This window comes from Mustela nigripes, chromosome 9, assembly GCF_022355385.1.
Source record: "Mustela nigripes isolate SB6536 chromosome 9, MUSNIG.SB6536, whole genome shotgun sequence".
Lineage (NCBI taxonomy): Eukaryota > Metazoa > Chordata > Mammalia > Carnivora > Mustelidae > Mustela > Mustela nigripes.
The window spans coordinates 30,866,795-30,893,877 of NC_081565.1; the positions used below are offsets into that span (position 1 = coordinate 30,866,795).

At 37.5% G+C, this 27,083-nt stretch overlaps 1 protein-coding gene across 1 annotated transcript in view; it reads right to left on the reverse strand.

Annotated features, from left to right (window-relative positions):
* Nucleotides 1-27,083, reverse strand: part of INVS (inversin) — a 165,677-nt gene that overhangs the window by 123,423 nt on the left and 15,171 nt on the right. The window contains exon 3 of the mRNA XM_059411193.1: nt 22,691-22,857. Coding sequence (XP_059267176.1) covers nt 22,691-22,857 — 167 coding nt within the window. The remainder of the gene's footprint in view (nt 1-22,690; nt 22,858-27,083) is intronic.

A 27,083-nucleotide genomic window follows, 5' to 3' on the forward strand; every position in this document is an offset into this window, starting at 1 on the left:
ACGTGCTGAGGTACTTGTGATGGTAACGAATCTCAGGTTTTGAAGGGCACAATCATGTCCCGGGTATCCAGTATCTAGTTTGAATGTCCATCCAGTTCTTTTAGAGTCCTTTTTGAGTCATTTTAAATTGGTTGGCAGGGCTTTGAACGACTATTGAAAGGAAACCATAGGGATATAGAGATGGGCTGAGTGCATAAGCCATAACCTATGAATGCCGATTCAAACACTCTGGACATTACTGTCAGTTCACCCTTATTCAAGGCCTTCATTAAAAAATACCTACCTAACTAAATGATACTTACACATGCTCTCTGTACGTAGTATATTTTAAAAACATTTAAAAATTATATATGCTTTTGGACAACAGCAATGCACTAAGTTTAATTCATACATAGAGAATGTATATATAGGAAAATTATAAATGTTGCTTATAATATTGTATTTAGAATTTATCACGGTTAACTTTGTTCCATAGAATTTAGTGGGATTTAAAATCATACACTTGGTCATAAAGAGGTGGTATTAAGGGCTCTGTACATGGGAGAAGAAGTCAACTGATTTCTTTTCAAATATCTTCTCCATTCAGACTCCCAAATGATAGCATTATAGCGTTTTCATATATATATATGAGAACATGTAGAATAGCATAAGTATGGGGGTATAGGAGAAGAGATTTTGAGACTGAATTAGATATGATGGCACTGGTATAATTTAAACCCAATCTTGTCACTTGTTCTAATTTGCTAAGGAAAAAAGAATAAAGCATATCTTGGAAAGAAACAATTTAGCCAACACATAATTCTTCTTTGGGTTAGTTCATATAGGAATAAATAAATGAAAGATTTTGTTTTTAGAAGGAACCACATTTCTAAATGGGTATGGGAGAAAAATATCGTCAAATAGCCACACTTCATTATTAACTCATCTATCCTTTTAATTTAAATGTCTCACTTAGTTTTTTTTTCTAATAATAGCATTAAAGATGCTTATCACTTGTTAATTCTGACAATAAGAGGACAACGTTGGCCATTTCTTCCCTACAGTTTCATTTTTAATCTCCATGTAAGTGGGCTGCTTGCTAGCATGACCAGAGACAAAAGGAGCCGGTCTGGGTTTGCACTGTGTGTGTGTGTGTGTGTTTTGCACATCCGGGCTCAGAGATATCATTTAAAGTTACATAGATTTATTATCCAAAGGGACATCTAATTAAATAAAGAAGGGGGCATATGCTAGCCGGGCTGACTTCAGGATCTGCTCCTTTGTATAAAAGGGCTTTCACATGCCCTCCTCCTCCAGCCCGAGAGCGCCCGGTTCCTTCTTGCCTTCACCATGAATAAGGCCGACATTTGACAGCTTCACAAGGCTGACATGGTTACCCAACAGCCCACCCTCCCTATTCTCAATCCAATTAGACCTCTAATCCTCCAGATGAAAGGCCCGACTGCTCACGTTCCTCATGACAACGACAGCTATTGATTATTTGTCACTGCGGCTAACACCTTCCCTGTCGAGGCTGCTCTGACAGAAGCAAACCCACCAAATTAGACAGCACTTTATCTGCCCTGGAGGCCAAATGGCACAACAAGTAAAGGCTAATAAATGGTATAAAAATGAACAAATCATAACATTATGACAGGCTGATCGTTGCCAGCAGCCTCCTAGCTCAAGTTTGATGTTCTGTGAGACTCTCTCCTTCTCTTTCCCCTCTGCTCCAGCTCCAACTTTGACTGAATTAAAGGCCAGAACAATTAAGGCATTTGACCAGCAAAGATAAGCCAATTGAAGTATCACCAAGGGACATAAATGTCAATAACTGACTGCCATTTGTCGATACAAACCTTCTGGAGATGCAAATGCTCGGGCCTCTGCTCTCCACGAGGCTGCACTGACTCGCTTTCCAACAAGAGGCAGCTCACCCCGCCAGGCTGCGGCTATTTAACTAGAAGGAGGGGGAAAAAAAGAAAAGAAAAAGAAAAATCCAGTCCCAAGAGAGAAGTGTTCTCTGAAGAAGAAGCAGGAGTCATTGGGTGGGGGTAGAGGGTTGTATGAGAAAAAGAGAGATGGCAGAGCAAACCTATTATTCTTCCTTAAAAATATAGTCTAATATTAGGTCATTCTAGGTTCTTAGTCAAGAATACCTGCATAATGTGAGAAGTGCTAGACCACCCGGGAGAATTAATAAAGCTGTAACTTCAGAAGTAGACTCATTAATTTAATGAACGCTTTTTGAGCATCAGCTATGTACCAGGCACTGTTCCAGACAATGGGGAGAAAGGGTGGGGGAGAAGGGCCCCCCCCACCAAATCCCCAGCTTTGTGGCGTTTACGTTCTAGTGGGGAAGAGACAATAAGGCAAACAAGTAGAACATATGGTATTTTAGACAGTGTTAAGTGCTAAGGAAAAAAAAATAGACTAGGGGTAATAAAATGTGTGAAATGAGGGACTGTTGGGAAGCACAGCAAGGGAAGGCTTCACTGAAACCAGGACTTTTGAGTAAGAACTGCTGAAAGTGAGGGAGTTGGGGGCGCCTGGCTGGCTCAGTTGGTAGAGCACGCAACTCTTCATCTCAGGGTTGGGAGTTTGAGCCCCACACTGGGGGTAGAAGCTCACTAAAACAAAAGTGAGGGAGTTCAACACAGAGGCATCTACTGGAACAGCATTCTTAGCAAAGGGAAAAGCAAATGCAAAAAAACCTCATGTCAAGAGCGTTCTTTTCCATTTAAAGGAATAGCAGAGTGGGCTTATGCAGTAAATAAGATTAAAAAGAAGGTCATCTAGGTAACTGGAGATTTAAAACATATAGGGTTTTACAAGTCATGGGAAGTGCTCAGGCTTTTACTCTGAGATTAAAAAAAAAAAAAAATCCTTGGAGAGTCTGGAGCAGAGACTGACATGATTTGAATGGAGTCTAAAAGGCTCATTCTGGCTGATGTCATGAGCACAGACTGCACGGGGCACGAGTAGAAGCCAGAAGGTCAGTTAGGAGGTCACTATCATAATCCAAACAAGGCTCTTACTTAATCCAATCCAAGATGCTGGTTGTTACGACCAGGGTAGTAGCAAAGGAGATGTTCAGAAATGGGTGACTTCTGAATAAATTTTAGTATGCAGAGTTGACAAGATTTGCTGATGGATATCAGTCTCACACAAGACAACAGGCCTTTGCATAAAAAAAGGGTGCCCAATACAGGTCAGTTAAATTGAATTCTCTACCTGACAGTTCAATTAAAAATGCTATGCCTTGAAGCAAGGGAACTGTGTCAAGTCAAAATTTTAAAAAACCAATTTAAGGAGAGACTTTGGAGTCAGACAGATCTATGTATTGCCTTCTTATTCTGCCGCTTAATGAAAAATTACTCAAGCTCTTTTGGTCTTGTTTCTTCATTTTTTTATTATATTATGTGATATTCTATTATTCTCAGCTGGGTTAGAAAAAGGAGTAGAGATGTAAATTAGAAGAGGTAAAATTAAAAACAACAATATCTTAGTCCTGAATTAGAATAGGAAGTGACAAAATCACATTAAAAAAAAATACAGCTCCAAGTTGACCACAGTGACCACAGTAAAGACTTAGAAACAATCACCCACCCGTAAGAGTGAGGACACACAGACTCTAGACTGTTGTCTCGGGTACTTGCTCTTGCTTTCAAGAACCCTGGGTCCTTGAGGAAATGGTGGATTCCAGGTCTGGAGTAAAAGATACAGAAATTATGAAATAAATATAATACTGTATGTTAACTATACAGTTAACATATAACATATACAGTTAACTATAAGCTTAAAAGCTTAATAAAAAGACAGAGATGAACCTGGTATATTTGGCTGTAGCAGTTAGCAAGGAAGCCATCAAAAAATGGGGATCACATCTAAAGGATCCAGGAACCAATGTGGAGAACTTCTCATAACCAAAGATAGACTAATGTATCAATTAGGGATAATAATGTCAATGAACTGATATGGCAACTATGTTAAAATGATACCAAAAGTATCCTATGCCTTGCTTGTGATGATACTAAAAAGGAAAAAATTGATTGGTCATCACGGGAGGACGTATTTCCTTATTTTGAAAACTGGTAAATAAAGAGAAAGAATCAAGGATTAATTCTTCCTTTTCTGTATCAGTGAGTAATCAAATAGTAGGTGAGGGGAAATTCTCCTTTGATGAATTATTCCAGCAAACAATTGTAGAAGGATGGCAGAAATAGAATAGCACCATTTTGCCACTCTTGAAAACACACTGGCTTTAGGCACTGAACAGCCATAGCTGTGAACATCAAAAAAATGGAGACAATGGAACATTATGTGTCTCCTGATGAGAAATGTCGTAAAATAATGAAGTAGTTCAATCAAAAAAAATTGAAGTGGAATCAGATCAAGCCTATAGAGCCAATAACTAATTTAGAGGAAATATGGAAGACAGAGGAACAAGTTAAGTATACCTAGAGAGAGAATCAACATGATATAGACTGAGATGGTTAGTTTGGACTAAGACCTCAAGTTATGGAAGAAGGTAGACCTCAAGTTATGGAAGAAGGTAAGCCATAATTACAAAAAATTGTAAGAAAAAAAAAAGGGAAGAGTAGGAATCTATAGATTTAAGAAGACTGAAAAGACATAGGGTGTCTGGGTGGCTCAGTCTGTTAAGCATCTGCCTTGGGCTCAAGTCATGATCCCAGGGTCCTGGAGCCCCAAAGCAGGGAGCCTCCTTCTCTCTCTCTTTCCTGCTTGTGCCCTCTGTTGCTATCGGTCTCTCTCTCTCTCTCGCTCTCAAAAAAACAAAAAAAACAAAAAACTTAAAAACATAAACCAATGTCAGTTTATAACTCTTACTTGGATCCTGATTCCCAATTCAAACAAACATCAAAAAACAAACAAAAATGGTTACGAGACAACTTGTAATTTGAACATGGGTGGGCTATTTTATGATACTATGATATTAAATAATTCTTTTTTTTTTAAATCTTTCTTTTTTTTTAAGATTTTATTTATTTATTTGACAGAGAGAGATCACAGCAGGCAGAGAGGCAGGCAGAGAGAGGGGAAGGGAAGGAAGCAGGCCCCTGCTGAACAGAGAGCCCGATGCGGGACTCGATCCCAGGACCCTGAGATCATGACCTGAGCCGAAGGCAGCGGCTTAACCCACTGAGCCACCCAGGCACCCAGATATTAAATAATTCTTGTTAAATGTTTAGTATTACAATGGTCCTATTTAAAGAATCATTTTCTTTTATTTTTCTTTCTTTTTTTTTTTTTTTTAAGATTTTATTTATTTATTTGAAAGACAGAGATCACAAGTAGGCAGAGAGGCAGGCAGAGAGAGAGGAAGGGAAGCAGGTTCCCTGCTGAGCAGAGAGCCCGACTCGGGGCTCAATCCCAGGACATTGGGATTGTGACCTGAGCCGAAGGCAGAGGCTTCAATCTATTGAGCCGCCCAGGCGCCCCTATTTATTTCTTTCTTTTAAAAGATCTTATCTTTAAGTAATCTCCACATTCAGTGTGGGACGTGAACTTAAAACCAGAGATCAAGAGTTGCATGTTGTAATGACTGGTGGCTCAGTTGGTTAATTGTCTGCCTTTGGCTCAGGTTATGATCCCAAGGTCCTGGGATCGAGTCCTGCACCAGGCACCTGTTCAGCAGGGAGCCTGCTTCTTCCTCTGCCTGCTGCTACCCCTGCTTGTACCCTATCTCTCTCTCTCTCTCTTTCTCTCTCTCGCTCTCTGATAAATAAATAAATAAAATCTTAAGGCAAAAAAAAAAAAAAAAGAGTTGCATGCCTTACTGACTGAGCCAGCCAGGTGCTCCAAGAATCATTTTTCTTTCTTTCCTTTTTTGCAAATAAATATCGGTGTAACAGTGTAACATTTGGGATTTCCTTCAACATGGGAGGGAGAGAAGTTCCCTTTGATAAAACATTTAAAAAGATGTGAGGCTTAAAAAAACCTAGTGTCAAATTCAGTGGCTCCTCCTACTTTCATAACCATAATTCCACAGTAAATTCAAAATACATTTGAACCTGGACCCCTTCTTACCGCCTCCACCACAACCACTCTGGCCCAAGCTAACATCATCTCTCGGCTTCCTAATTAGTCTCCCTCCTCCTGCTTTTGACAGTCGACCAGTTAGATGAGCCTTTCAAAATATAAGCTAGGGGACGCCTGGGTGGCTCAGTTGGTTGGACGACTGCCTTCGGCTCAGGTCATGATCCTGGAGTCCGGGGATGGAGTCCCGCATCAGACTCCCAGCTCCATGGGGAGTCTGCTTCTCTCTGACCTTCTCCTCGTTCATGCTCTCTCTCACTGTCTCTCTCTCAAGTAAATAAATAAAATCTTTAAAAAAAATATATAAGCTAGATCATACTTTCTGTGCTTAAACCCTTCAATAAGCTTCTCTTCTCTTGCAGAGTAAGAGTGGAGTCCTTCAATATCCTGTAGGTCCTACACGATCTCTGACCTCATCCTCATCCCGCAGTTCCAGGGCTCCTCTTGCTGACCTTCTTGTAATACCACGCATGCTCCCATCTCAGGGTCTCTGCACTTGGCATTCGCTCTCCCTGCAAGGTTTATTCTCTCATTGCCTTTAGGTCACTTAAATGTTAATTGTTCGCTTCATGTTATTTCCTTAAAGAGATTTATCTGGATCCCTCTATTTCTATTATGCAACCCCTCAGCTCCCTATCTCTTTCACCTGCCTTATTTTTTTCTAAAGCATGTAATCCTCACCTGACATAACACAATACATATTTTATAATCTCTTTCATTTGCCGGTTTTTTTTTAAATAATTTTATTTTTTATTTTATTTTTTTAAGATTATTTATTTATTTATTTGATAGAGAGAGATCACAAGTAGATGGAGAGGCAGGCAGAGAGAGAGAGAGAGATGGAAGCAGGCTCCTGCCGAGCAGAGAGCCCGATGCGGGACTCGATCCCAGGACCCTGAGATCATGACCTGAGCCGAAGGCAGTGGCTTAACCCACTGAGCCACCCAGGCGCCCTGCCGGTTTGTTTTGTACCAACAGAAGGTAAGTTCCTTGAAGGCAGGGATTTTTGTTCCGTTTTGTCCATTGTTATATACCAAACATACAGAACAATACCTTATGCTTAGCAGATACTCAATTAATAAATATCTGTGGACTAAATGAATTTTTTAAAATTTTCGACCAGTGCTCTTTACAACTATACTTCTCAGTTAAGCTTGCTGGGTGAAGGGAAGGGTAACACGCTGTATGGTGCTCATGTACGTTACTGACAAAGTGACGTGACTCAACCATTCCCTAATCTGGGAGCATTCAGAAGGAGATGCCCATACAGGCTAAAAATAGGAAGGACTTGGAGGTAGGGTAAGTGTTAGGCCACTCCTGTTGTGTGAGGTGAAGGTGATAACCACTACACTACAGAAACCAAACAGCTAGGCTACTCCTATTGTAAACAGAGTTGGTATCTCCAGCTTTCTTGTAGCCTCTGGTTCACAGTCACTGCTTTAGAGACTGTGGTCCGCAAAGTTAGGTCCACAAAGCTCTGTAACTGTCAAAGGACACTGTGGCCACCACTAGAGACTGCCTACCTAATGTCTATGCCCATCTACTTCTGGGCTAACAGAACCTTGATTTTTTTTCCTTTTTCTTTTCTTTCTTTCTTTTTTTTTTTTTTAAAGATCTTATTTATTTATTTGACAGATAGAGATCACAAGTAGGCAGAGAGGCAGGCAGAGAGAGGGCAGGAAGCAGGCTCCCCGCTGAGCAGAGAGCCCGATGTGGGGCTTGATCCCAGGACTCTGGGATCATGACCCGAGCTGAAGGCAGAGGCTTTAACCCTCTGAGCCACCCAGGCGCACCTCTTTTTTTTTTTAGAACCTTGATTTTTGTTGATCTTCCTTTAAGCAGTTATGTCCTTGAGAGAAGGCTGGGCCCTCCCCAAATCCAGTGATGGGCTGATTGATATGAATAATCATGGTGGTTTCATTTTTGCCGAGAGAGCAGATTACGGCTGGGAGTCAAAGAGGTGGAAGGAAGGTTGGCTGTAGCTCTTCTGGGAAGGTTTCTCTGTTCAAAAGGTAAACAAGAGGAGCACGGGTGACTCAGTCAGCTAGCTGTATGACTTCAGCTCGGGTCCTGATCTTGGGGTCCTGGGGTTGAACCTCACATGGGGCTCCCCACTCAGCAGGGAGTCTGCTTGTCCCTCTCCCTCTGCCCCTTACCCTGCTTGTGCTCTCTCTCTCCCTCTCTCAAATAAATAAAATCTTAAAAAAAAAAAAAAGTAAACAAGATAAGGGCATTTTGTTTTCTCTACTTCTAAATACCGTAGTTGGCATGCTATCTTTCCCCTAGCTTTGGGACTTTCCTTGACTCTAATTAAGAAAAGATTTAAGTCTAGCTCATTAGTGAGACCAGTGAGGGTTAAGTCAGCTTGTATGCCTTAATGATGTGATCCAGGTAGAGTAATTCAGGTTTTCCATCTTGCTTCTGTAATCTAGTTTCAGTTGTGTACCTTAAGTTCTAGTAAATTAATGCCTAGCTATCCATCCATTCATCTACGCACTCAACAGTATAATGGTCTTAGGCACTGGGGCTCCAATTATATTCTTTAAATGCTAACTTAAAAACCTACCTAATGGGGCACCTGATGGCTCAGTCCGTTAAGTGTCTGCCTTTAGCTCAGGTCATGATCCTTAATCCTCAGGTCCTGTGATCTAGCCATGTGGAAAGCCCCCAACTGGGCTCCCTGCTCAGTGGGGAGATAGCATCTCCTTCTCCCTCTGCCCCTCCCTCATGCTCTCACTCCCTCTCTCTCTCAAATAAATAAATAAAATCTTAAAAAAAACCAACAACTGCCTAGTACCCAAATTCTTGCAGCCTTGTCCTCTGTGGTTCTCCCAGGGAACGGTGTCCTGTCACGCCTTATCTGCTCTCTCATCTTGGTGGCTGAGGTCTTGAAGACAGATTACCTACTGTCCTCATCACCACAACTCAGCATGTTTTGTACTCTAGGTTGTCTTTAGCTCCACTGGCTGGGATACCGCCCACAATTTCTGGGTGAACTTTCTTCCATTTTCTGCCCATCCTAGGGATGCCCTCAGCCCCAACACCCTCCAAGTCTAGCCTGTCCACTGTCAATTGCGTTACAAGTCCCACTTCTGATAGACTGTGCACAAGATTCTATACTTTTCACTCCAGGAAGTCATTTTAAAATATTTTATTTTATTTTTCATTTAAAAATATTTTATAAAAATATTTCTCATTACTTTTTATAGCTGCATAGCACTACATCGTGAGGACACACTCTTTTTATTCAACCAGTCCTCCAATAGGACATTTCCCCTCATGCTCTCTCTATTACAAATAATGCTGCAATTAAATAGCCTTGTGCGTACATCACTTCTTATTTTTGCCAGTGTATGCTTCTAGAAGTGGAAATGTTGGGTCAAAAATAAATGCATATTCTAGTTACTTTTGCTGGCTATTGTTGAGTTTCCCTTCATAGGGGTCAAACAATTTTTCATTCCCTTCAGCAACAGTTTTGCCATCAGAGCACTCTCAAACTTTTTGACTTTTGCCAATCTGGCACCTGAAAAACATCTCATTACAATTTTAACTTGCATTTCTTTTATGATGAACAATGTTGAGCACATTTCCACATGTTTAAGGGCCACTCACACTCCCTTTCTTGTGAACTATCTATTCATATCTCTGGCTCATTTCTTATAAACTCATTGGTCTTTTCCTTCTCCATCTTTTGTCTTAGGGCTGTTAACCCTCTGTTAGTGACATAATTTGCAAATGTTCTCTCCCAGTTTGTCTTTCTTCTTTTTCTTTGCTTTCATAGTTTTCTGCAAGGTAAAGTCTTTCTTTCTTTCCTTTTTTTTTTTTTAAAGGAAAATTCTTCCTTATTTCTATGTAGCCATTATTTCCTATCACTCTACATTTTACTTTATAGATAGAAGGTTTTCCCTGTTCTTAGGTTATGCATTGTAAACCTTCATGGTATATTTGATGTTTTGTAATATGTATACACTATTACCATTCACTTAAATAACAATGTAAAGCAGGCACCTGTGGGCATGTACCGATACATACACAAAATCATATAGATTGTATTAGTTCACAATCTGCACAACATTAACATGACCAGTTACATACTGGTTAGAAGATTAGAGCCATTACTCCAAATTCATATTTTAGCTCAAATTCCTAACAAATGGCTTGCAAAGAACCAGCTTGATGAATGACAAAGAGACCAAAAGGATTTGAATAAAAAATTTAAAGGGATATAAACCATGTCTTCTGAAATCTAAAACTGTTTGAAATAAACAGAGTATTATTTCTTGAAAATGGGTAGTTTTTTTGGTGAAATGTTAATTTTATGATGATTCAGTATCTGAATGACTTTAAATATTTAGACAAAAGTTGATTTTAATATTTCAAGATGATCGTGCAACACGATACAGATTAAATACTAAAAATGTATTTGGTGAACAAATGAATGAATTACGCATCAGAATTGGAATGGTGAACAAGTGGACTCTGATAGAGTAAATAAAATTTTTCAAGAGGTCTAATTACCACTGATGACATAGTTTAGACAAGTAGAGGAAAGAATATAATAATCTTTTAAATAGATGAAGTTAATTTTAGTAGTAATATTTTCAATGATTAAGCTTTTCTGCAGGCAGGATCTATTTCGATATCAAAGACTAGGATGAGACTTCTGGTGACTCATATGGGGGTGAGATGACAACTATACTGAATGACGGACTCAAGAATCAAGAGAACCTGGAAAAGTTATATGATGAACCCAATTCAATTCACCAAATATTAATCATTGGTTAAGTACCAGGCACTGGAAATAGAAAATATGACTATCACACTCTTGCTGATATTATAATGTTCATTGATGGGAAATAAAATGTGTAAACAAATAAATATTTTTCAGAGGAATACGTGATATAACAGTGGTTCAGCATACCAGGTACTGGAGGAACAAAGAAAGGAATGCTAAACTCTACCTAAGTCTGGGAAGTTCAAATAAATGAGTAAGTATGGATGCAGTAAGATGCTACATTTAGGTCCAAAACTACAACAACATGAATATAGGATTAGTTTAAGTAGTAATAAGCATAAAGCAAAATTTGAAGTTCTTTTTTTTTAAGATTTTATAAATATGTATTTATTTATTTGAGAGAAAGAGAGTGAACAAGTGAGAGAGAATACAAGGTTGGGGGGAGAGGCAGAGGGAGAGGGAGAAGCAGACTGCTCGCTGAGCAGGGAGCCTAACGTGGGGCTCTATTCCAGGAGTCCAGGATCACGATCTGAGCCGAAGGCAGATGCTTAACCAACTGAGTCACTCAGGTACCCCCAAATTAGAAGTTTTATTTGAAAAATCTTCAACAGGAATCAACTGCATCTGGTTGTCCAAATGGTAATAAGGAAAATCATGGTGTACTCTGTGCTCATCAGAGTGGCATTGTATTCTATTCTAGGTGAGGGATTTCGGCAAGTGTATGCATAGATGGTGAAAGGGATCAGGACGGGAAGGAGACTTGAGAGCACACACAGAGAAGGAATAAAGACATAGATAATAATAAACCTGCAGAAAAATGTTTTCGCTGGGCTAGGATGATTATTTTATTAAATATGTCAGATCATGTCACTCCTTTCCCCCAAACCCTCCAATGCCTCCTTATTCCATTCAGAGCAAAAGCATATTCCTGACAATGGTCAAAAGGCCCTATAGGATCTGGCTGCCACTTCTGCCTGTCCTCATTACCTACCTCTTCTCCTGGCTCACTCATTAGAACGATGCTAGTCCTAGCTCCATTGTTATTCCTCAAACATTCTAGCATGCTTCCATTTTGAGGCCTTTGTTCTAACTCTTCCTTCTGCCAGGAACAAAAGAAAGTTCTCCCAGCCATTCACAACGCTAACTTCCTCACCTCCCTCAAGCCTTGTTTCAAATGTCACTATCTTCATGAAAATTATTTTGATTACCTTATTTAAATTTACACTTTCTCTCCCCTGTCACCCCCTCCCTGGCTTTCTGGATCCCCCTTACTTTGGCCTTTGGGTTAAATTTCTGTTGTCATATTAGTAAATGATTATTTGGGCTCTGTAAAAGCTTAACAGTCAAAGGAGCTTTATAAAGAGCCCTATGATTGGTCATAGGGAAAAATGCTGTTCCCAGGGGCTGACAACATTCATATTGTAGGAATAATAGACCCCCTGATTCCCTCTTATTCTCTTTTGAACAGTAAAATATAAGTAGGTAAAAAAAAAATAAGGGAAAATTATATGAACAAATAGAATCCTATGGCATAAGAAGGCAATTATCAAATTAATGCTCAAATTTCCTTTGGAATTGATGTTATACACAAAATTAATTTTTAAAAGTTTAAATGAAAAGTAAATGGATCTGAAGTTCCTTTTTATCAGCTGTAAAAATATTCACTGGCCCTGTGCCCAGAGTTTAAAAGAAATCAGCATGAGTCTAATGAAAAACAAGCTGCAGGTCTCAGGGAAATTCAATATATACTCTTTCTTTTCCTTTTAGTTTTTGATTGGTTTCCATGGGAATCTAGGCTTGTGGGGATCTCTAATCTATTCATAGAAAGCAGATGCTTGTATTTTCATGACAGTAAAACTGGGGGTCAGCAAAGAGATAAAGATGATTAGAAAATGACCATGGTTACAGGAAACAGGAACATGTTCAAAACAAAATTCGGTGAGCCACAGGGATTTTAAAATACAATCTGCAAGGCTGCTCTGCTGTGTCTGAGAGGTGTCATACACTAAGGTAAAATACTAACATAAAAGAGGAAGCTCTGGGGGTGCCTGGCCGGCTCAGTTAAGCGTCCAACTCTTTATGTCAGCTCAGGTCATGACCTCAAGGTCATGAGATCAAACCTCCCCCCCTGCGCTAGGCAAGGATCCTATTTAGGATTCTCTCCCCCCACCCCCACCCCCCACCTTTAAAATAAAGAAGAAGAAAGGAGAAGGGGAAGAAGAAGAAGTGGTGGAAGCCCTGGGTTAAGTTCTGAATCTGGCCCACGAGAAGGAAACCCGTAGGTACTTCTTTGGAGGTTTGACTGGGAAACTGGACTTGGGAATGACTCTAGGTTGGAAGAATCAGAAGACTGAGAAAGTAAGCATCCCAAAAGTACATAAGTTTTCTTTCAGTGGAGCAGAATTAAGAGCATAGAGCTGAGAATCAGAAAAACAAGGTAATTCCTGACTATAAGTATCAAAGTGACCTAGAAGAATTCAGTCAAACTATACATCAGTTTACTTACACAGAATATATAATATTTAACTGTTCTGACTGCTATAAAGTGCTATGGAACTAAATGAATTTTTTTTTTAGGTGAATTATGTTAGAAAAATTCAAAGCAGTGATTTCAACCAAGACTTATTGACATGTTCTTCTCTGTCGCTACAAAATTCATCCATGCAAATAGACATACATTAATTATCATGGAAGTACTAAAGGACAGATAGGCTTGATTTCAATTCTCAGATTTATTTAAAAGCAGACCAACTCTGGATTTGTTGGAACGCTCTTGAATATATAATCCTAAATATCTGAAACCAGTTTCTAGAGACATCTGGGTGGTTCAGTCATTTAAGTGTCAGACTCTTGATTTTAGCTCAGGTCTTGATCTCACGGTCATGAGTTCAAGGCCTGAGTTGGCCTTCATGCCGGGCATGGAGCCATGGGAAAAAGGAAGGAAGAAAGGAAGGAAGCTCTGGAGGGAAGGAGGAAGGAAAGGAGGGAGTTTCTAAGCTGGAAAACCAGACAGTAGGTTTAGCGAGAATTTCTAAATACTCAAGAGGACAAACTTGAAGCTTATTTGGAAACCTCAGAAGTAGGAATATACCGAAGCAAAGATTCTTTAGCCTGGGACTTTCTGCCTGCCTGGAAAAGGCAGCTTAGCTAGATTTGAAGTCAAATGGGGCAAACTCTAAGAGTTGTCTAACATCACCCACCTCAGTCCAGAGATTTCTTGAGAAATCATTAACATTCCAGAACGTAAGGGTTTCATACACTCAGACTTCCCAACATTTCTACGTAATGCAGGCATCATGAATATCTTTCGGTGCCTTCTTTTAGAAGCATACCAAATGGCAAAAACCTCATTTCTTTATTCTTCAGATATCCATTGGCTATATAGTTTGTGGTAGGGTGGGCACTTAGTAAATTTTTTAAAAAAAGATTTTATTTATTTATTTGATGGAGATCGCAAGTAAGGCAGAGAGGCAGGCGGGGGGTGGGGAGGGGGAAGCAGGTCCCCCGCCGAGCAGAGAGCCCAATGTGGTGCTCCATTCCAGGACTCTGGGATCATGACCCAAGCTGAAGGCAGAGGTTTTAACCCACTGAGCCACCCAGGCACCCCAAAAGTTGGGTCTTCCCACAGTGGGCGTCGAACCTGGGCCACCTGGGTGAAAACCAGGAACCCTAACTGCTATTTTAAAACGAACTAATGAGTGACTACAGCCACAGAGAAGCCTAGAAGTGCCTACTAAACACCTCCAGGTGATTCTGATGCATGCTCAAGTTTATAGGGCTTGCTTAGAGCCCCTGAAGCGAACTAACACTGGGAAAATGTGACCGAAGTGCTTCAAAGCCTAGGTCAGAAGCCATCCTAGATTCTGTTCTTCCTCATCCAACCTACAAATAGTACTCATCAATTTCTGGAATTTTACCATTTTTTATAAATAATTTTTAAATTGAGGCATAATATATTTATATACTTAATTAAGGAGATAAATCTTAAGTATATAGACTGATAACTTTTTATGTAATCAACACACAGATCAAGATATAGATCATTTCCAGTGTGCCTGAAAGCTTCCTTTATGCCCCTTTTTAGTTAATATCTATATACTGGGTAACCAAAAACCTGATTTGAATCACCATATAGTTTTGGCTGTTTTTAAAATTTCTATAAATAGCTGACTTCTTCTTCTTCTTCTTTTTTTTTTTTTTTAAATAGCTGACTTCTTTCACTCAACATGAGGTCTACAAAATTTATTCATGTGATGCAATGTATCAGTAGTTCATTATTTTTTATTGTGTAGTAACCCACTGTAGGAATACATCACAGTTTATTCACCCATTTGCCTATTCATATACATTTGAGTGGTTTGTGCTACTAAGAGTGTTTGCTATTATAAATAACGATATCATGTACACTCTCAGACATGCCTTTTGGTAGAATGACGCACTTATCTCTCTTAGGTATTACTGGGATTGGAGTGTGAATTGCGAGGATTCTGTGTGTGTTTGTGTATGTGTGTGTGCTCAGCTTTGTGAGAGTCAAACTGCTTTGTAGAGTAGATTAATGAATTTGTACCCTCACTATAAATGTTCCAGTTGTTCCTATCGTCACCATCAATTGGTATTATCAGACCTTTTCATTTTAGACATTCAGATGGTGGTATAGTATCTCACTGTGGTTTTAATTTGCATTTATCTAATTAGTAATGACTGAACACCTTTTCATGTGTCTTTTGAGCATTTGTATATAATCTTTTGGGAACAGAGGTACACATTTCAACATATACCTCAAAATCAAGTAATCTCAAAAACATAATGTTAAGTTAAAAAAGCAAGTTGGGGAATGACACAAAGTATAATACCATTTATATGAAGATTTTAAAATGCAAAATAATATTGTTTGTGGTTATATCCATATAAAATAAAGGTAGCAAAATATGCATGGGAATTGAAACCACCAAAATTAAGATAGATTGAGAACATACAAAAAGAGGGGAATGGGATTTGGGAGGATAAACAGAAAGCTTCAAGTGCATCTATACTGTTTTATTTCAATAAAGAAAACTGGAAGAAAAATAAAAAAATATTCAGTTTTATGTCTTCTGAGTATTTCTAATGATATCTCTATTCTTATCTATAATTTTAAAATAATTAATTTAAACATCGAGGTGCAAATATCCATTTGAATTAGTATTTTGTATTCTTTAGGTAAATACCTGGTAGTGCAATTGCTGGGTTGTAGGGTAGCCCTATTCTGAACTTTCTGAGGAACTTCCATATTCTTTTTCACAGCTGCTGCACCAGCTTGCATTCCTTCCAACAGTGTAGGACAGTTGGTCCCCTTTCTTTCCATCCTCACCAACCGGTGAGGATGGAAACCGGTTGTTTCTTGTGTTATTGATTTAGCCACTCTGACAGGTGTGAGGTGATATCTCATTGTAGTTTTGATTTGCATTTCCCTGATGATGAGTGATGTTGAGCATCTTTTCATGTGTCTGTTGTCACCCCAATGTTTGTAGTAGCATTCTCTACAATAGCCAGACTATGGAAATAGCCCAAATGTCTAATAACTGATAAATGGATAAAGAAGATGTGGTACACACACACACACACACACACACACACACACACACCCTGTGGAATATTACTCAGCCCTAAAAAAAAAGAATGAAATCTTGTCATTTGCAACAACGTGGATAGAGCTAGAGAGTACTATGCTAAGTGAAACAAGACAGAGAAAGACAAATACCATATGATTTCAGTCATACGTGGAATTTAACAAAGAAAACAAATGAACAAAATGGGGGAAAGAGAGAGAAAGGCAAACCAAGAGACAAACCCTTAATAACTGTAGAGAATAAACTGATGGTCACCAGAGGGCAGGGGGGAAGGGGGATGGGTGAAATAGGGGATGGGGATTAAGGAGAGTACTTGTCCTGATGAGCACCAGCTATTATATGGAAATGCTGAATCACTAAATTGTACACCTGAACCTAATATTAATATAGCTTAACTATATGGGAATTTAAGTAAAAACTTTAAAAAATAAGACAAAAAACATTCAGTTTTAGGCAAAGGCAAAAAGAATGATGAATAATTTACCAAGAAAAGAGAATTGAAAGGAGAATTGGCTCAGCTTTTTCATCCAGTAACAAACTGGACTAAGCTATCCTGAAGGGCCCTTTTATCTGTGATATCTACTGATTCCTAAAAAGTGGACAGGGAGAAGCGTACTGTTCCATTTTTATAGATGAAGAAACTGAGGCATACAAGAGTGATACATGATGGGAAATTAAGCTCACAGAGTCTTTTAAAATACTGCTAGCACAATTATAAGGGGGTGGAATGGATAATGAAAAGGAATAAATATAACAACTAATTTACACTTCAATAGTTTTGAAGATCATACCACTCATAATAAATCTATCTGATGTTCGAACTTATTGATTGATTCATTCCTTCATTCATGTATTCGTTAAACATGAACTGAGTCTTTTTTGAATGGCAGGAGTTGTTTTAAGTCTGGAACTAATAAATCAAATAAGACATAGCTTCTGCCTTCAAACAGCATTCGTTGGGGGAATATAAGTTAATGGGGTAGGGAGGGAGTTAAATATAAGTGTATGTGTATATCTATCTATATATATGTATGTGTATGTACATAATACATATAGGAATATAGAGTTACAGGGGACTGAGAGATGGATTGTTTGCTGTGTTTGTGTATAAGTGTGAGTGTGTATAAAATAAGGGAATCCAATATCCTAATATTGTCACCTGGTATTAAAGTTTGCCTGTAAACTTCTAGAGGTAATTTACTCTTCTCCTTTCATTTTTATGTCATTAACACAGAAACAGGATATCTCAAAAATGAATAAAATTAATATTAAATTTGAATTAAATTTAAATTAATATTAAAATTGAGTTAAAATTAATATTCAGTTTTCACAGATGAATTAAGAATTCTGTGTTGAATTATAAGAACAAACACTTGGGCGCCTGGGTGGCTCAGTGGGTTAAGCCGCTGCCTTCGGCTCAGGTCATGGTCTCAGGGTCCTCGGATCGAGTCCCGCATCGGGCTCTCTGCTCAGCAGGGGGCCTGCTTCCCTCTCTCTCTGTCTCTGCCGGCCTCTCTGCCTACTTGTGATCTCTGTCTGTCAAATAAATAAATAAAATCTTTTAAAAAAAAAAAAAAGAACACACACACAACACAACCACAGTTTGAAGCTTCTTTAGTTTTTGTGTTTGACATGATACAATTTTTCAGAGTGGGTAGTCTTAATCTTCTTGAAGCCAAATTAATAACCTTCTGGAAGATTAAAAATGCATAACTATTAACATTTAGTAAGATTGCTAAGGCTTTTTTGTCCTTATTAACAAATAAATATATCTGTAGAAGTCAGAGAAATAGTAGATTCCCTGAAGGAAAACATTTCTAACAATTAGATATCTTAAACCCAGAAAAGGTATGACTGATTGCTTTCTTGGATTATACTGAGGGTACAAATGAAAAACAAATTAGGTACAGATGTTCAGTATATTGAGATTAATTTTATTCTTGTGGGTACCATTTTCTTAGCTGCTTGGACCGACAGCAATTTGTTTCCAGCGTACTGAGTATGTGTCAAAATAACTAAGCCAATCAGCACGGTTCAATAAGTTTTTCCCATATATGTATTTTAAAACTGGATAAATGTTTCTAATAAACAAATGTCTAGCACTTGTATTAATAATGACTTTCTATATAAGTAACCTTAAGTGTATTCATTCATTCAACCAAAGCATGTCAGACACTGTGTTAGATTCTAGGGAATTAAAAAATAAATAAAACAAGGTTCTTGCCTAGAGATCCAGTCTAGTGGGAAAGAGACAAGTAAGTAATAATTACAATACAAGGTAATGGAGGGGCGCCTGGGTGGCTCATTGGGTTGAAGTCTCTGCCTTCAGCTCAGGTCACGATCTCGGGGTCCTGGGATTGAGTCCCACATCGGGCTTTCTGCTTGGCAGGGAGCCTGCTTCTCCCTCTCTCTCTGCCTGCCTCTCTGCCTACTTGTGTTCTCTGTCAAATAAATAAATAAAATCTTAAAAAAAAAAAAAAACCAAGGTAATGGGCCTCTAATGGAGACAGCAACAAAATGCTATGGGAACAAGGGTTTTTCCTACTGTGAATGGAAGATAACATAATTAGTTCACTATCACAAAAAAGCAAAAACATAATAAATAACATGGGAATGGCTGATCTTCAGGTCAGTAGTAATAAATGACTATTTACATGGCATGGCTATTGATATTTTATAAAACACTTGATATATAAGGGAGACAGGCCAGATACCACTTGATATCTTTATCCATGATCTTTGTAAACAACTTAAGAGCAGGAATCCTGTCTTTCATCTTTGTATTCCAAGGCCCTAGCACAGCACCTGTTACACAGTAACAGCATGAACATATGTTGAATGAATGCATTCATGCACACATATATGAATATTGATGATTACCCAAATAGCACACTTCTGAGTTCACAGATTACAGAAGTAAGTGGGAGAGACAATACTTGGAAAGAATATTTGATATGTGATATGTCAGAGAGGTTCACTAAACAAAGACAAATGGAAATTTAATATAGACCAGCAAGGAGAGTACTTTTTAACAGCAGACATATGTGATTCATTTTTTAATATTTCCTCTAGGTGATCCTCTACACCCACTACTACATAGTAGACATATGGTAACTACTTAATGAATGAACTGTTCTACCTTTACAATATATCTCTTAGATCAAACTCCTCCTCTCTTGGCCTGAACTGTAATAACTTTCTAAGTATCTCCTCTTCTAAAAGAGCTTTTGTTGCCATATTCATCTCCCTAAAGCACTTCAATGTTGTATTTCTTATTTTCAAATTTCTTAAGTAGCTCCCTTGTATTAGGACTTTATTTAAAAACCATAATTAAGAACAAAACAAAACAAAAAACCACAGGAGGTACATAGTCCAAAACCCTGGTACTGGCACAGAGCACAGACTTGGCTACAAATTAATGAGCTAGGGTGTGCTGGGAAAATGAGTTATTCATGTAATTTAAAATGAGAATGGACCCTTACACAAAAATCATTTTGTTATGTATTAAAGACTTGCACTGGAAAGAAAATACAGGGCAATATTAAAACAATCTCTGCTTAGTTGTTTAGTCTCCCAGCTGTTGTTTACTGCTGGGTTTGTTTGAGCCTCGCCCAGCACAAGCACAGTTTAGGAATCTGCTAATGATTTGCAAGGAATTTGCAAACCCCAGATTTTGGGGTTCCTTCTCTGCAGTTCCCTTTGCTCCAGGATTTTGCCCTTCCATGTTCCAGCCACTGCTAATGCCAGGCTCTACCTGTGATTTCTCCCCCTACCAAGATAATTGCTTCCTGCTAGGGTTGTATTCGTTTGCATTCCACTTTGGAAGATGCCTTAAAGGATACAGCCAGATGAATGTGGTGTGCATTCCTCATACTTCTCTTCTCTGAAGGATTGGAATTTCTTAGACCTAGCTTATGCTGACTGTTCTCAGTGCCTTCAAATGTATACATATTTTACTCAGTCTTCAGAAATTTCTTTGGCAGGTGGTTATTCTAAAATAAGTGCTCATGGCCAGAACTGATGCCTAGTCATGAAAGTCTTGTTGATTGCTCATTTTTCTTTTCTTTTTCCTTTTCCTTTCCTTTTCTTCTCTCTTTTTTCTTTCTTCCTTCCTCCCTCCCTCTTTCTTTTTCTCTTTGTTTGTTTGTTTCTTTCTAGAGAGAGAGAGAGAGAGAGAGAGAGAGCACATGCAAGTGCCAGAGGAGGGGAAGGACTAGAGGGAGAGAGAGAGAAGTTTAGGGTGAAGATGTTTTCTCTAAAGAGAATTTGTGTTTGTGTCTGCTCAGAGGCAGGGTGTGCTATAGACCTGGGACATACCTCCAACTCTTCTTTGAGAGTTACTTCTAGACTCTTCACAATCTTACTCCTGTTGGATCTATACTATCTCTGATTTTGTGCTTTTGCATAAAACACAAAATGAAATGCAATACCCAGTTTTGATCTGGACAGAGTACTAAAGGTTTATGACCACCCTTGTTCTGGAAATTCTACTAGTGCTAGTATAGCCTAAAGATAGATTGCCACTTTGGGCAAATATGCAAAAACAAACCACAACACAGAGAAAGAAGGAAATGTATAATTATCAGATAGTCAAAAGACCATGAAACATGTTATTTATGAAATCAGCTATGAAAATTGTGACATGTAAATCAGAGTTCTATTTATTCTTTGATGCTGTAGGAAATCACAATTTAAAAAAATAAAGGAGAAACAAAAAGCAGAAGAAAACAAATGCACCGCATCTTGTGGAGAGACTTACAACTGACCCCTTCTCTCCCCTTTGGGTCACTTTCTACCTCTACAGAGATGACTGGAGGTTCATCAACTCAAATCCCCAGTTTTTTCACATGACCCACCTGATGTGAAGTTAGGGTCCTCCAACCTCTATTTCTGAAGTTGGGTTTTAAACCTAAATGAACCACAATGAAAAATCTAAAGTGTATCAAATCCATAATACTGGGGCTATTTCTAATCTGAAATGTTTACTTTTTAATGATAACAAGTTAAATGGAGTTACCCTTCCTGACTGAATAATTTTAACAGCTGACAAGCCTAGGTGAAAGGTTATAAATACCTACACAGTAGTTAAAACCGAAATTGAAAATGAGGGAGATTTAAAAAAAATTACTATAATGAAAAGCAAATTCAAGAGCAATAACTTTGGGAATAACCTGACAGACCTAACTGATCATAGCGTGTAACTAACATATTCAGTAGGATATCTTAATGTCAGTCTCTTTTTATGTATTCAACTAATGAAAAAGGTATTTTTCTAACCCCTCAATTAATCAGCTATATCTGGTTCACATTTTTTAATGGGAAATAACTCTAATAGTCTCTGCTGGATCTAATTTTTATTGCTTTTTATGCCAAAAATATATGTCTAAAATAATAAAAAGGAAAATATCAGGCACTGGAAATATATTTTATACACCATAATTTTATGGAAGGAAAAATCATTTTCAGATAAATAAGTCTTATAATAAATATAGAAGCTTCCCATTTTAATTTTTTGATATATTTATTTTAAAAATTTCAGCTCTTAACAATAGCTTTAAAAAACCTGAAATCCTTTTTCCTGGCAATATAGTTTTAGACTTTTAAAAAGTTGAAATACATTTAGAAAATAAATTTCTTTTATGCTTCTTAAAGCCCATACTTTAAGAGAGACAGTAAGTTTTTGTTGTAAAAGTAATTAATACTTGTCAGGGGAAAATTTCTAAACAGTAAAAAGTACCAAATGTTACCAACATTAAAACCCAACCACGAGTAATACCTTAGTGTTGGGGTGTCTGGGTGGCTCAGTCAGTTAAGCGTCTGCCTTTGGCTTGGGTCATGATCCCACGGTCCTGAGATAAAGCCCAATGTTGAGCTCTGTGCTCAGCGGGGAGTCGGCTTCTCCCTTTCCCTCTCCCTCTATGCTTTCTCTCTCTCTCTTCCTCTCAAATAAATGAATAAAATCTTTTAAAAAAAATGTATCTTAGCGTTTTTCTTTCTGGCCTTTGCTTTCCCCCATGCATAAACTGATTTTTAATATGGTTGATTCCTTTTCCTTGAATTAATCTGAATTAATCTTAGATCATAAAATGAATTCCATTGCTCAAAGAACTTGGTTGGATAAATGAACGGAGCCACTGATGATTACCTATTTTTATTCTCTGCAGTTTAGACTGTTTTTAGAGAAAGCACATAAAACTAAGAGTCACATACTTAAGATTTCTTTATCATCTGTCAATCGCATAGTTCATTAATCAACTTCTAAATACATCACAAAAGGTTTACACTTCAAAGTAATTTAACTTCTCACCTTTTGAGCTGCAAGATGGAGGGCTGTTCTCCGGCTGTGGTCAGTTTTATTAACATCTGCTCCTGCCTTCAGGAGAGCATCTGCACAATCCAGTCTGTCAGCCAACACACAATACATAAGCGGTGTCCTCCCAAATTGGTCTTCTTTGTCTTTAAGGGCAGAGTTTCCTATGAGTGCAAGAAACAGATAGTGATATCCGATAATTGCTGTTGTTATACTAACATGACTAGGAGTTACATTTACCAACTTTATTAGCAAGCCCTGTGCTAAAAGCATGAAATATGCCACTTACCCCATGAGACAGATATTACCATCCCCATATTATAGGAAACTGAGACTCAGAGAAGTTAAGTAGCCTGCTTATATTACACTGAAAGTAGGTGGAGTTAAAATTCAAACTGGTAATTGATTCTAAAGGCCATATTCTTAACCACTATATGTTATGCTGATTTAATATTGTGAGATATGGACCTCATTGTTTTCCTCACTCACTCCTCTCTTTCAGAGACTAAATGCTAAGCATTGCGGTATGTTTTTATGAGAGATACAAAACTGAATCATGATTGGCTTCCCATTTTTGACAATATGGAGCAATGCATACTACCCTGATTCTCCTGCTAATTATAACTAAAAACCCCAGGCAAAGTAAATGAAAGGTGGAGAAAAGAAGACAAACTGTCTAGGGACTCAGAACAATCTGATGGTGAGTTTCCTGTCTGTCTGTCCTTTTTTTTTTTTTTTGCAACCCGGGGGCTAGAGTAGCCAACAACCGGAAACACAAAAGAGCAGATACAAAATTCCCCAGGGAGCCTGCTCTCTCCAGTCAAATGATTGGGAAGGGGGTAGCCCTTGGAGCACTTACCCCTGGCTCTACTCAAAGCACATACAATGAAAGAAACTGTACCTCTTTTCCTCCCCACTGGGCACCACAGAGACTGTGGAGAGGAGCCCTATAAACCATCATGTCCTGAATTAAGCAAAGGAGAGCAATGAAATAGTATCTTACTCCTTCCCGACTAGAGTAGCAGGGAGGATTATGGAGAGAAGGAGGCTGGCGAAAGCAACTCTTTAAATTGGTGCAAGAAGTCAAACTACTCTGAACATTCCATGTGTGAAATTAACCAGAATCAAAGTGCAAGAGTTTTGAGAATTGAACTATGGGTGAATATTACCCAGATTTTAAATCAGCTTAGGTAATACCTAGGTAGGGCAGACCGAAAAGCCCTACAAGAGCTGTGAAAACTAACTTGACATTAGAACCACAGTCCACAAAACTGGAACAGAAAGTTCATTCTAAACCTAAACAGATCTTTAGTCTATTAAATAGAAGATTTAAATAGGATCCTGAGTCTCATAACATAATATACAAAATGTCCAAGATATAATCAAAAATTATTAGACAAAGAACCAGAAAAACATTAACTTAAACAAAAAAAGACAATCAACAGATACCAATACTGTGATGATACAGATATAATTAACTGACAAGGATCTTAAAGCAACTATAATAAAAATGCTCCAAGAAGCAATTATGAACACTTTTGAAACAAATGGAAAATACAAAGTTGCAGCAAAGAAAGGCAGAATATAAAGATGAACTAAATGAAAATTTCAGAATAATAAACATTTAATAAATAAGTTAGCAAAGAAAATAACTAAAATAAAAACCTCATTGAATGGAGATGACAGAGGAAAGAACCACTGAACTTGATGACAGACCAATAAATATTATCTATCCAATCTGAACAACTGATAAAAAACACAGAAGCAAAAAGAATCCACAGAATCTCAGGGCTCTGTGGGACAGTAACAAAATACCTACCATTCATGCCATCAGAATTCCAGAAAGAGAGGAAAAAGAATGAAGGGCTAAAAACATATTTGAGGGAATAATGGCTGGAAATGGTGCAAATCTGGTGAAAGACACACACCTGCAGATTTAAAAAGCTGAGCAAAACTCAAACAGAATAAACCCCTAGAAACCTCTATGTCAATCATAATCAAATTCCTGGAAACTAAAGAAGAAAAAAATCATGACAGCAGCCAGAAAGAAACAACATTATCTACAGGGGAAAAACAATTCAAATAACAGTGTATTTCTCATGAGAAACTATGGGGTCGATAAGGTAATGACACGGCATTTTTCACATGTTGGGGATAAGAGTGGGGATGAGCTGTTAACCAAGAATTCTATATCCAGTGCTTAGGACTGGGGAGAAGGGGGGTATTAAAGGGGTTGTAGCTAAAGGGGATAGGGTTTCTTCCTAAAGGGGGTGGGTAATTGTTCTAAAATTAATTGTGGTGATGTTTCTACAACTCTGAATATAGGAAACCCATTGAATTGTATTTCAAATTGGTGAACTGTGTGGTATGGATGTATGGTCAACCTCAATAAAGCTGTTACAAATAGCCCCATTATATATAATTTAAAATTTATATATAATTTAAAATAATTTTTAAAAATTTAAATTAAAATACTAAAAAATTCGAGAAACTCAGGGGAAGACAGGGAAGAAAAAAACAGGAATGAAAAACAGGGAACAGTAAACGCATAGTAAGCTGGAAATCTTAAATCTTAACATTAATAATTCCATTATAGGTAAATGATTAAAAAAAACACCAATAAAAAAGAGAGCTTAAAAATAAAAGAATGAGCACAGATATGCTACGTAAACATGAATTAAAAGAAAGCTGATTAACATCAGATATTAGTATCTTATAAAATAGACTTTAGAGCAAAGATAATTACCAGGAACAAACAGAAGCATTATATAATGATAAAGGCATCAATTCACCAAGAATACTTAACAATCCTAAATGTAGCAAAACCTGATAGAATTGGATGAAACATTTGAAAAATTTACAATTATAATTGGTAACTTCAATACCCCTCTCTCAAAAATTGCTTGAACTGCTAAAATGAAAAGCAGCAAGCATAGAAAAGAACGGAATACCACTATAAAGCAGCAGGATATAACAGATATTTATTGATTGTGTCACTCAACAACAGCTAGATATATAATCTTTTAAAGTACTGATGGGACCATTTACCAAAATAGACCATATAGTGGTCATAAAATAAACATTAACAGATTTAAAGAAGTGAAGTTAAACAAAGTATATTCTCTGACAATAACGTAATTAAACTAGAAGTTGGTAACAGAAAGATAATGGGAAATCACTGAATATGTAGGATTTAAACATCACACAGATAATCCATGAGTTACAGAGAAAATCTCAAGGGAAATTAAAAAACATAATTAAATGAATGAAAATAATACTAGTGATGTAAAGTTCCTACTCTATACATGAAGGGGCTTGGAAGGAAATATATAGCATTGAGTACTTGTATTACAGTAGAACAATAGTTCAAATCAATGGTCTATACTTCTACCTTATGACACTAAAAAAAGAAGACCAAATTTAATCCAAAACAAGCAGAGGAAGTACATAATAAAGATAAGAGCAGAGATCAATGAAATTAAAACTAGAAAAACACTACAGAAAAATCAATGTGGCTAAAAGTTGGTTCTTAGAAAATATCAATGAAATTGATAAATCTCTGATCAGAGTGATCATTAAAAACAGACCAGACAGAAATTTCCAATATCAGAAATGAAAGCAGAGAAAACACTATGGAGCCTGAAGTTATTAAATGGAAAACATGGGAATATCATAAACAATTTTATCCCCATAAGTTCAAATTTAAGTTAAACAGCAAAAGAGAGAGAGAGAAAGAGAGATACACACACACACACACACACACACACACACACACACGAATAGGATAGAATTGGGAGCACTGAAATAGACCTATAAAAGGTTACGATCAATTGACTTTTGACAAAGGTGCAAAGCCAAATCAATGGATAGTTTTAAGCGAACGGCACGGAATAAACTGGAACTCATATCCAAAAGCAAAAAATGAACAAATCAGAAACTCTCAACCTATACTTTTCACCATGTACAAAAATTATCTCAAAATCAATCATAATCTTAAATGTAACACCTCTATAACTTTATAAAACTTTAAGAAGCAAACCAAAGTGATAACCTCTGTGACCTTGGGTTAGACAAAGATTTCTTAGACATGATACCAAAGAAAAATCCATTTTAAAAATTAATAAATTGGATCGCACCACATTAAAAATACTGTTTGTAAGAACTGTTAAGAAAATAAAAAAGATTGCTACAAATTGGGAGAAATATTTGCAATACACATATTTGGTAAGGTCTCTTACCTAGAATAAATCCACAAAACTAACAGGCAAACTAACAGACTGGGAGAACTATTTGTAAATGACATATCTGATAAAGGATTAGTATCCAAAATACATAAAGAACTTATAAAACTCAACATTGCCAAAAAAAATTCTTACTACTGAATAATAAA